At 34.4% G+C, this 12,034-nt stretch overlaps 1 protein-coding gene across 8 annotated transcripts in view; it reads right to left on the bottom strand.

Moving 5' to 3' along the window:
• Positions 1–12,034, bottom strand: part of LOC143239624 (hepatocyte nuclear factor 4-gamma-like) — a 64,718-nt gene that overhangs the window by 14,861 nt on the left and 37,823 nt on the right. For 5 of the 8 annotated variants that reach the window (XM_076480919.1, XM_076480922.1, XM_076480914.1 and 2 more), the window contains exon 2: positions 487–780. In XM_076480919.1, the coding sequence (XP_076337034.1) occupies positions 487–780 (294 nt within the window). The remainder of the gene's footprint in view (positions 1–486; positions 781–12,034) is intronic. The other 3 variants (XM_076480921.1, XM_076480920.1, XM_076480916.1) reach the window with 1 other exon arrangement.

The following is a 12,034-nucleotide window of genomic DNA, read 5'->3' as shown; positions in this document are numbered from 1 at the left end:
GAGAAGGGGTGGAAGAGGAAAGAGGCTCACAGAAGAATGTCATTCGCTGACAAAGTTTCGTGTTTCTATAATACATGAATTTTTATTATTTTCGAAGAAGAAATCTAAAATAGCGATGTTTGCCTGTGTAGTTTTGTTAGGCTCGAACATACTGGCATGTTTTATGTGTTTTCTTATTTGAACCTACAGACAAAACCTATTCACGTATTCCAGTTTCGTACTATTTTCTTCTTCTTTTTTTTTTAAGAGAAAAAGTGTATTTATTTTTTACCACTGTGTGGCGCATTTTTGCAAACATATCCAAAATTTGACCAACTTACGCTTGAATAATTGATTATTATATATATATATATACAGGCACATAAAAATATACATATATTCACAGTTTTACTACTGGCCCTCTGGGATAATTATACATATAGTTACAATACATAAAGTGAAGAAAGTAAATAGTTCTTTAAAAAAATCTGTTGATTTCAGTTTTACCTTCTTTCCTCATGCCTGCTCTGAAGCATTTCTTCAGACGGCAATATCGACATTGGTTCCTCTTGTCCTTGTCCACTACGCAATTCCTATCAAACCTGCATGCGTACTGGTGGTTCTTGCGAACACTTCGTCTGAAAAACCCTTTACAGCCATCACAACTAGCCGCACCGTAATGTTTTCCTGTTGCTCTGTCTCCACAGATGGCGCATTGTTGAACTATTTGGTGCACAACGCCTTCCTGGTCTGTTGAGAGCAACAGAAGAGATTCGTTAGTTACTTCCGAGTGAATAACACCTAATAAATGAAAAAAATGCTGTAAAAATAATTCGTTGAGATTGGTGTTTTGTGAAATGAAACCACTTGAGAATCATACACAAGGGATAACGACGCACATAGTTTTGTTACTTTAACAACCGTTCTTCTCAAAAATGGTTTGATAGGAGAGGTTTGTCGTAATGAAAAAAAAAAAGTATTTGTGTCAATTCATATTGTTGGATATACGTTTTACTGTATTTCGTAAAATAAACTTATGATTCATATAAAATGTAATAAATAAATTAAGACCTAACGAATGTATGTTATTCAGTTTGTATCGATAAAATAGATATTCGGGATGGAAACCTTAAGGTGTTTTCTTCCTAGAATGTCCTACCTCCTTAATATTCAGCTTTAGCTTATTTCAGGTATTTATTTAGTTTTGGTATTTCCTTTTCAGATTAGCATTGTCATTGTCAAACGCCATCTGTAGAGTAATCGAAATAAAATTTAATTGAAGGACACAAGCATGTATTCTGTAGCTTGTAGGCCTACGATTTGAAATACAATAAAGGTTATGGTAAAATGATAGTAACTCTTTATTTAATAATTACGTCTTTTTTGTAATTAAATCCAACAGTTATCTAATATTTTATCTCTCATTTCTTGTTGTTTTCTCAATGTAATGACCAGTAAACGGTAGTAACTATACGTGTCAATTTTCTAAAATAAAAGTTTGGCTAAAAATGACAATATAAATTATAAAATAACATATCCGGTAATCCAGTTCATCAAACCATGGAAAAGTATGTTCGTTTTAGAAATAGAATAGCCTATCAATAATATGTAAATAGTTCACGTATATATAAAAACTGGCATTATACAATGTTAAAAGTACTTAAATGTAATAACAATATTATCATACGACCTATTATGATTTTTGTTGTTGTTTTGTGAATTGCATCTGCCCTGAGTGTAGGAATGGGTATTTTTATATTGATTTATTTTTGCTGAGAACTTTATCGAATCCTAATAAAAGTTACAGTACAGAGACAAATATAGCATTTCAGGGTTCTGGAACGTTTATAGATTTGTATTAATGGAAGCTTTCAATTTTAGCGTAGTATAAGTAAGCGTAATTTAGTTTGTTCCATACCGTATGTTGTGTGTTCGGTGTGTATCGTTATGTTATCGAAATATTGTCTTCACAATAAAAGCCGCATAACGTTACCTACTTGAGGTACAATAAGTTATTATTGGTAAGACAATGTGTACCTATATATGTGATCAGTTATCTTAAAAAGTGAAAGTTTCGATGTACTATAACACAAAATTAATCAATTTGTTCCTCGAGTAGAATTTGGTACTAGCCTATCCTTCAGTCGTCTTGAAAAAAAGTTACGTACGTCAAGTCTTTATGACCTTTCACGAAACTTAAATGAATGTGACTAGTTACAACTGGAATTTCACAAATGTCATGAGTGAGTGACGTACCAACTGCTATCATTCAGTTGCCTAGCAAAGTACAAGAAGTGTTTCTGTCACTTTCAAATAGTTATGGTAAATTAACATAATTGTAACCAGTTTATTTCAATATTCCGTTTATTTTCTTCAAACGAAATAAATAAACTAATGTACTATACTTCAAAAATAAGTAACCAACACTGGTTTGTTCAATTGGTATAACAGTTTATTTGTTGTTGTTTTCATATCCAAGAGTTCATGGCGTTGAAACCAAAGGGTCAATTCGGTGTTGGAGGCTACGACAAAGAAGGTTATAATTAAAGCATTTGCCACTAAATCTAGATTTGTATGTATCATACTAGCAGTTACGTGTTGAAATAATTATTTTTCTGTTGGAATATTCAGTAAATGAATTGAGAGTCAGTCGAGTACGTCCTACAGATATATACCAATTAGGGCAGTTTAAAACACTTTCTATTCACGCGTACTTGTAATTACAGTGAAAATAAACTACGTCTCTTTGTATTGATAGTCAAGCAGAAGTTTATTTTCGTGGTTATTCACAGCGTCATTCCATTAATAGTACACTTATTTAGCAGTAGACTAAAGTAAACTTAACCAAACGGCACCTAACGGTGTAACGAAGTTGTTTAGGCTTCATATATATGTGTGTGTGTGTGAATATGTAAGTAACATTCAAATGACCTCAAAGACATCAGTGAGTTCCTGTTTAAATAATTAAGTGAAATATTGCAGCAGACGATACACATAAACTGTGCATAAAGGATAACGTTTCTTATCCACTATAACGATAAGTTTAACAGGCCCGGCATTTCCAGGTGGTTAAGAGTCGAGGGTTCGATTCCCCGTCAACCAAACATGATCGCCCTTTCAGCTGTGGAGGCGTTATAATGTGACCATCAATCCCACTATTCGTTGGTAAAAGAGGAGCTCAAGAGTTGGCGGTTGGTGGTGATGACTAGCTGCCTTCCCTCTAGTCTTACACTGCTAAATTAGGGACGGCTAGCGCAGATAGCCCTCGTGTAGCTTTACGCGAAATTCAAAATAAATACATAATAAACAAACATTTAACAAATTAAATGTGTTACAATAAAGAGAATAACATTTCTGTATCAGTAATGTAATTTTAGGACTAATATTCGTGATGAACAAACGCCAGATTTGTTCTTGTACTATCAGCCTTGATGAAATCGCAACGGCGAAACTTTTGCTGATATTATCGTTATCTGGAATAAAAAGATCGTTTTTGTTGGGTTTTTTTCAACTTTACTCCTAAAATGTCTAAATCCCTCATTACAAATTCTGAAAAACATCACGCTAGGCTACAGAATGAGAGTGCCATTATTGTAGGAATAGTTTATTTGTTAGCATTGAAAAAAAAAACTTACATTAGCAAAGCAACTTTGTTACACGAACATTTAATATGGAAATTTAAATTACCCGCAGACTGTTTCATTTCTCACCCTTTTTATCTTCTACTTTATAGATACTTCAGTTTGTCTGTTTTACAATTTTCGCGTAAAACTACACAAAGGGCTATCTGCACGTAGCTCTCCCTAACTTTAAAACAATAGACTAGAAAAAATATAATCATGTTCCCTAAAGGGAAAGGAAAATGAAGTATCAACAGGAGAGTATGTGGGTTTTTCTGGATCTGGAGAAAGCATATGGCGAGGTGATTAGTTTGTTTGTTTGAAATAAAGTACAAAGCTACAGAATGGTCAATCTGTTCTGGAAGGTTAGACTCACCAATACTGGTAAGTTATGGAGCGTTCGGACAAATAGTTATGTCATTGCTATCCTTTGTTACACTAGCACTAGTAAGCAGTCAACTCTGGAAACAAGAGAGAATGTGTAAAAATATAGTATTAGGTGCAGACTCAGAGGAGGGGCTATAGGAAATGGTGTGCAGATGGAACGAGACGCTGAGCAGAAATGGAATGAAAATGAGCAGGGTAAGAAGAAAAGTAGTGTTAGTGACTTCAGTAGTGAACCCAACTGAGCTGGATATAGAGTTTAAAGAGAATCCACTGGATTTTCAACTACCTGGGAACTGAACAGAGGGAAAGGACGAACCGAACACATGGATATCAGACTTTGGAAATGGAGGAATGTCGTCTGAAGAAGTTTGAAGTGGCAGAGATGCATTATGGGTATGATTTTGACAGATCACAAATCAATCAGAAGGATTAGGCTGGAGCTTGTGGTTTGTAACATCAGAGAGAATGTGGAGGAATTAAGATGGGTGGTATGGGTGTATCCAAAGAAATGGGTGAGGACAGTTTGGTGAAATAGGAAGCCGAGAGGAAAGTGAAAAGCAGGCGTCGGAGACGAAGACTAGGGTAGCGAAGGAAGGACTGTATTAAAGAGACAGTGGTCAAGTATATCTCAATGTGATGAACGTTAGATATGGATCACGAGACGTCCCGATCTCATATAAATGGATTAAGGGAAGAAGATAAAAAACTAGAGGGAGCACCTAGTCAGTAACATTCGACACCAAAACTTAGAATTATTTGTATGACCCAATAGTAGGATCTGACTTTCACTCTCATAGCACACCCACTGCCCCACAGTGCTGAACGAGTTTTTCTGCAACTGGATGCGAACCAGCAATACTTATATCCACAGTCCTAAAGACGTTATAAACAAGCATATCCACAAGGAGTATGGGAAACCAAGGAGTTGTATTCATTGTTCATAAATGTCCTTCAATTACTGAATAATATGTACGCTAGACATCCCAGTTTACACTGGTGTGGTTATTTATTACATTTACACACACATCCATGATGTGGTTAGTTATTACATTTACAACACATATCCATGTTGTGGTTATTTATTACATTTACACACACATTCATGGTGTAGTTATTTCTTACATTTTCAACACACATATCCATGTTGTGGTTATTTATTACATTTACACACGCACATCCATGGTGTGGTGTGGTTATTTATTACATTTTCACTTTTATTATACACCCATGTTTTCACATAGATACACAACAGAGAAAATGCCAGAAACAAATGATTAGTTAAGTCGAAAAGAAATGCATGGTGATTGGTTTGTTGATGCAATGTATTGACCAATCACCATTTCTTGCTGTGGTGATTGTCGTTCCCAGCTTAGAGGTTGACCCTGGCCAGCTTACTTCTAGTAGTATGTTGTTTCATAAGCTTTGGTATGGAAACGTTTTGAAGATAAAATTAATCACCGAGTCTCTACCATGAGCATTGTTTTATAGGCTTAGTGATTAGGTGATAACATCAGTACTCAGTCAGAACCTATACTTGTCATGTGATCTCAGTGGAAAAGTCTGAAACTTTCGAATATATGATGTTTGTTGAGTATATGTTTTGTAAAGAATCGAAAAAAAAGAGGATAGCGTTAATAAATACGCTGGAGATAATTGTGTTCAATGTCGTGAGAAAGTATATCACCTTTACGATATTAATCTCAGACAATTACTTAGTATTTATAGTCGCTTATGTTTACAGCAGAAACGTCACGTGTAACCTAAAGTATATAAACATACTCCTGCAAGTTGACACGTTGCTTTCCCGGGAAGGTCAAGGCCCAATAGATGGCGCAAAGATAGCAATCTGATATACCTATCTGCTTGTAGTTTAGAAATGACGATTTCAAGTGGTAATATTCTGACTGTATGAATCTAATCGAGGAAACAAAGCAATAACATAGCAACTTAAACGTAGGGTCGTATTACAACATTATTGGCGTCAAGTCTGTCGTTGTAACAGTAAACAAAAGCATGAAAGTTCGTGTTTCTTATATTGCTCAATCACGCGCGTCTATCAGACATTTATGCTGCTTACGGAAGTGTATAATTAGTTAAAATGCAATAAAAGGTTTTCTTTAATTCGGTCGTATTTCACAAATATAATTTAATAGCTAGAGCATTCACCGGACGTTAATAGCTTTCGACACCTGGTGTTTAAAACTGATATAAAATATGAATTATAAAATAATTATTTTAAAAAATGGTATAACTTTTTTACTTCAAATGACGTTTCTCGTGCAACAGACAAAATTGTATTCAAAACGTAAAATATCAACGCCATCTATATATTGTTTACTATGACTGGAAATTCTAAAATTTAGGCATAGCCGTCTCTAATTTATAGTTACTAACTAGAAGAAGCGCAACTAGCAAGTCAGCCATCAGTAATAGTTTTCTCTACGTTTAGTACGTCGTGTTATTTAAAGCTATATTTACATTATGATGTATTTTCTTTTATTTTTCCTCTCGTTCTAATTTAAGAACTAGCTTCATCATTAACTTCTGATCAAAGCAAGATTAAATATTAAACCAGTAATTTAGAATAAAATTATTCTCAGTAGAAATCAAACCATGTTCTCAGCATCTCGTTGAATGTGGATCTCCCTCCATTGGTTTTCTGTGTATCATTTGACCAGACCAAAGACAGTTATGTATTCAGGAGAAATGAGACAATACCATGTCAAGAGCAACAGGAATTTGTAGATGTACATATTTATTAATTTTCCATATTCTGAACAGAGGAAGAAAGCCCATACTGAAGGAAAAATGTCAAAGGTTAATTATAGAATCTATGGAAGATGGATCTTACAAGAAACAGAACTCTCTTTCTCTACGTTACCTAAACATAATATATGTGTTTGTTTGATGTTTTCTATCTAATGAAAATAACCTGTTTTATTTATTAGGCCTAATACAAATACACCCAACAGAAAACCTCCTAGGAAGTATGGTATTTGGTACTTGCCTCCTACAACATCACTCTCTGGGTTAAATGGTTAGATCAGAGGCTCTTAGGTTCAAGGTTCAGTCAGTAAACTGGACCTGCTGATCAGTATGTGGGATGGAACTTTGCAGAATGGCGAAATTTCTGTCACTTTTATTATGACTACAACTGGAAGTGCTAAGTGGATTCAGCGTCATATCAAGAGATCGGACCTCGGACCTTCTGATCTGCTATTCCGTCCTCCATAGACACTGACTTGTAATAAGCAACACAGTTCTTAAGTGGAATTTTTACACGAATCTTATCTGATTTAGTGAAAGTAATACGTGAAAAAAAAAACACGTTAAATTAAACGTTATTATAGGTCTAAGTACGATTTTCATTACATTTACAGATCCAGTGTTTTCCACTATGACGTGCTATATCAGTTCATCTACATATAAAGTTTGTTACGTTAAGAATCCCTGGAGAAAGTCACTCATTCTGATCCCTATGTTTAATGTACTGACATGTAGTCTATACGCTGTATATTATACCAATCTCATATCTAGTTTAAATTCTTATTATAGTATTTAGTACTTCTATCAAGTGTATTGTACACTAAACTTTAGACCAACTTTAGGTTCTGTCAATGAAATGACAAACTACCATTATCAGTGGGGTCGTACATAGTGGAAAGTCCACCGAACTTGTTATATAGCAAGGGGTAAGTTACCTTTTACCGCCACATAGTTGTTCTGCAATGTTTCTATCGGAAAGTATATGACTCTGTAGGGTTGTAAAAGACATGTAAGAGCAGAATATGGATTATCTGTGTCTACACTGAGCAAAGACCAGAAGCACGTTGGTGAATAGATGTCCGTACGATGTCGAATATCAGTCAAAGTTAAGCCTAACAAAACTTCGTTACTCGAACCGCCAGTATTTGTGTGTGAAAGCCCTACCTGAACGTAAATGTGTTTATTTCAATCTTTGTTTACGTAGATTTTGTGATTCTGAACACGATAGTTAAAAATACCACTGCTAAGCCTATTGATCTTGTAATTATGAACGCTGTAGTTAATATCGTTGCTAAGCGTATAGATCTCGAGTCTGTGAATGCAATAGCTAAGAATACAATTGCTAAGCCTATAGATCTTGTTATTGTGAACAAATAGTTAAGAATATTGTTCCTGAGCCTAGAAAAGAATCTTGTGTGGTTGGTAGTCTACCTTACTTAAAAAGGAAAACAAAAAGAATGATAAATTAAAATTACATGACCTTTTAGGTTTCTTAGTTACTAACAGTAACATTTTTTGTGAATTATGTTCTCAATTCAGAACTATTTACTCGTCACCGGTAGCAACGTTCGACAGTGTAATTTATATAAGTATTTAGTTGTGGAATGGTCACAAATAATGAAGGAGGTGTGCTGTGAAAGTTGTCATTTCTTAAGAACTAACTTGAACGTGTTGCGATATATATAATTAAGCCTATATGTGTGTGTTTAACTGATATCGTAAAGAATTTCTTAAGAAAGTATCTCCCCAGCGTGATACACTGATGTACAATAAGGCTTTACAACCACACTCAAGTTATGCATCATGACTGGACAACAGATACGTAAGTTTACTTCTGCCTGTGGTAAGAAGGCTAGGCTTAATAAATCCCAACTTCTTTAGTTAGATGTTGTATAATTATTGTGAATAAACTTACTGAAATATACTATATTCTACGCTTTAGTGAAATTATTGCTCACTACTGTAGTATGGAGACTTTTAAAATCACTGAGATAACAACCACACTAGCTTTACATCTTTCACCCATAATGCTGATGACTAAGGGAAGTTGTCTTCTTTGAATCACTCATATAACGACTGAACTACTATAAATACAGCATCACTAACAATTCAAAATCCCGGTGGATTCAGAACTTTCACTGTTGCATGTTTAAGTCGTATCAGTTACATGGTAAGCGGGGGGGGGGATTCCCTCCATTTTTCAATTTGTCTTAGTAAAATGGCATCAGAACTAAAAAGAAATACTTCTAGGAAAAGCAAGAAAATTGTACGAATATAATTCCGAAGACAAAAACTTTTAGACCAGTCGTTAGGGGTGCTCGTATGACGTACGTTCATCTGTTTTGCTCAGTCTATCCCACAATTTTAATGTGTATCCGACACCTCCACACATTATGTAAAAATATCCATTAAAGACTTTAAATATAGTTATTGTTTAACTTACGTATATCAATGTAATGTTGGAGTCTTATGAGAAACTTGACCTAGAGTAAGAGGCAATAACTCATATACTTAGGAGCAAGTCTCTTGACCTAGACCAAGAAGTATTAAGTCAAATACTCAGAAGTAAATCTCTTGGCAGAGAAACTTGACCTAGAGCAGAAATGGTAAGTTAAACACGCGGGAATGTACGGTCTGTAAAGTAACTATTTTGGGCTACTGCGATTTTAACACTGTCCCGTAGATTAAACCCACAGCAACAAGTCTCTTACCCCTAGAAACATTTTAGTGATGATAAATGTGGCTCACTTATTTCACGAAGATCCTGCTTGTCCAAGAGCACGTGACAATCATAATAATAAAACTAAACTTTAACTGTTTTCGCCACTTATCACAACTGAATTAACTACACAAAGGCCTACTTCACGTACAACTAAATCGTAACAAAAAACAGTAGAAACATAAAAGGTGGGAGGAGGTTTAAGATGTATGTTTTTTTATTGATTTCAAGTTAAACCCACCAAAATGAGTAAAACAAAAGACAGTTTACATTGAATGTCACTCGAAACTATTCGATGGCTATCTGTACTTGCCGTCAGTAACTTAACTGTAAGAAACAAGAAAAAAGACAGCTAGTCAACACCATTGACCAACAAATCTTGGCCTGTAATTTTGCCAATTAATAATGGCATTGATCGTTACATTATAACGTTTCTACAACTGAAAGGGCGAACAGGATTTACAACGACATAGTTGATGATTCGTGAACTTGGGCAGAGATACACCCACAGTTATCCCGGACTGGAGGGGGGGGGGTTTAAGGGGTATGTATGGCTGTACGGACGGGTGCATTATAAGTCTTCCAATGGTTCTCTACCCAATGGTGTATGACTGTGTTCTATCTAAATGATTTATGGTTTTTAGAGTTAAATGTGTTGATAATTCATTATTATTATAACTGAGGCTTGAAAGGGAAGGATTTTTAAGGACGAGAGTATAAAAGGTCTTCCAGTGATGTATGTCCACATTCGATATGAACCCTGGTTAATAATATATTCCTCTTGTACAGATTTATCCATTTCCATACACGCACACAAGGCTCTAAGTAGAACTTTAATATTATTTTTTTTCAAACAAACGTGTGTGAACTATTTGTTGCATATTTCAAGGGCCTTCCATCTGTTGCCAAGGGAAATTATAAGTCGACGCCTAACTTAACAAATGTCACCGTTGTTTCTAAATGTACGATTCGATTAAGATATATATTTGTTTATTTATTAAATGTACGTGAAAACTTGTAGCCTTGCTTTATCTTGAATCTCATGTTTATTTACCTATTCTACTCGTCTGTTTCTGAAAAGTTTACAAGATTTTACAAAAGTAGGCTTCGCTTTATTAAATTACATGTATATTTTCTACAGGAACAGTTCTAATTGTAGGTCTTCATTGTAATTTGTAAACATACGAGGCGATATAACAAGGAAATGTTGGTTATAGATTTGTCAGGTACCCTAAACAACTCAACAGGTATACGCAGTTATATACAGACTTTTCTCAACGTTATAATACTTTTATTTACCAGTTTCCACCATGTATCACTAAACTTTATTGTTGCCTGATATTCAGGATCCGAAGACAAAAGTCCGTAATATAATTCGACATGGGAATTTACATACTTTATAAATACGGTCAACTTGACAATTTACAAATACTAGCGACATCTACAAACTGGATATTTTCTATTAAAATATCGCACACAGTTTAAATTATTATTCCAAAGTTTGTTGTGTCTGAGACAAGGTGCACTTTTTCACAGAGATGGGAAGCGAATCTTAAACCATTCAATTAACATACTGGTTAAAATTTTTACAACTTCACGCCCGACGCAAAGAATTAATAAAACCGGTCAAAATAAAAATGTAGCTAATGTTTCACCAGGTATAAATAGAATATGCAAATCACTTGTAGTGACTAGCGGTAAACCTGTAGCTGCGGTATTACCAGATATAAATAGAATATACAAATCACTTGTTATTACTAGATGTAAACTTGTAGCTGGTGTTTTATTAGGAATAAATAGAATATACAAATCACTTGTTATTACTAACGGTAAACCTGTTGTTAGTGTTTTACCAGGTATAAATTGAATATACAAATCACTTGTTATTACTAGCGGTAAACCTATAGCTGCGGTATTACCAGATATAATTAGAATATACAAATCGCTTCTTATTACTGACGGTAAACCTATTGCTAGTGTTTTACCAGGTATAAATAGAATATACAAATCACTTGTTATTACTAGCGGTAAACCTGTAGCTGCGGTATTACCAGATATAAATAAAATATACAAACCACTTGTTATTACTAGCGGTAAACTTGGAGTGTTTTACCAGGTATAAATTGAATATACAAATCACTTGTTATCACTAAAACCTAAAAGATATAATTATAATATACAAATATACAATAATGGTAATATAAATAGAATATACAAACCACTATTACTAGAGGTAAACTTGGAGCTGGTGTTTTATTAGGAATAAATAAAATATGCAAATCACTCGGTACTAGCGGTAAACCTGTAGCTGGTGTTTCACTAGGTATAAGAAAAATATACAAATCGCTTGTTATTACTAACGGTAAACCTGTAGCTAGTGTTTCACCAGGTATAAATAGAATATACAAATCACTTGTTATTACTAGCGGAAAACCTGTAGCTAGTGTTCCACCAGGTATAAATAGAACATACAAATCAATTGTTATTACTAACGGTAAACCTGTAGCTAGTGTTTCACCAGATATAAATAGAACATACAAATCAATTGTTATTACTAACGGTA

The sequence above is a fragment of the Tachypleus tridentatus genome, chromosome 13, assembly GCF_004210375.1.
Source record: "Tachypleus tridentatus isolate NWPU-2018 chromosome 13, ASM421037v1, whole genome shotgun sequence".
NCBI classification, from domain to species: Eukaryota; Metazoa; Arthropoda; class Merostomata; order Xiphosura; family Limulidae; genus Tachypleus; species Tachypleus tridentatus.
This window is presented reverse-complemented; position numbering and strand designations above follow the sequence as displayed.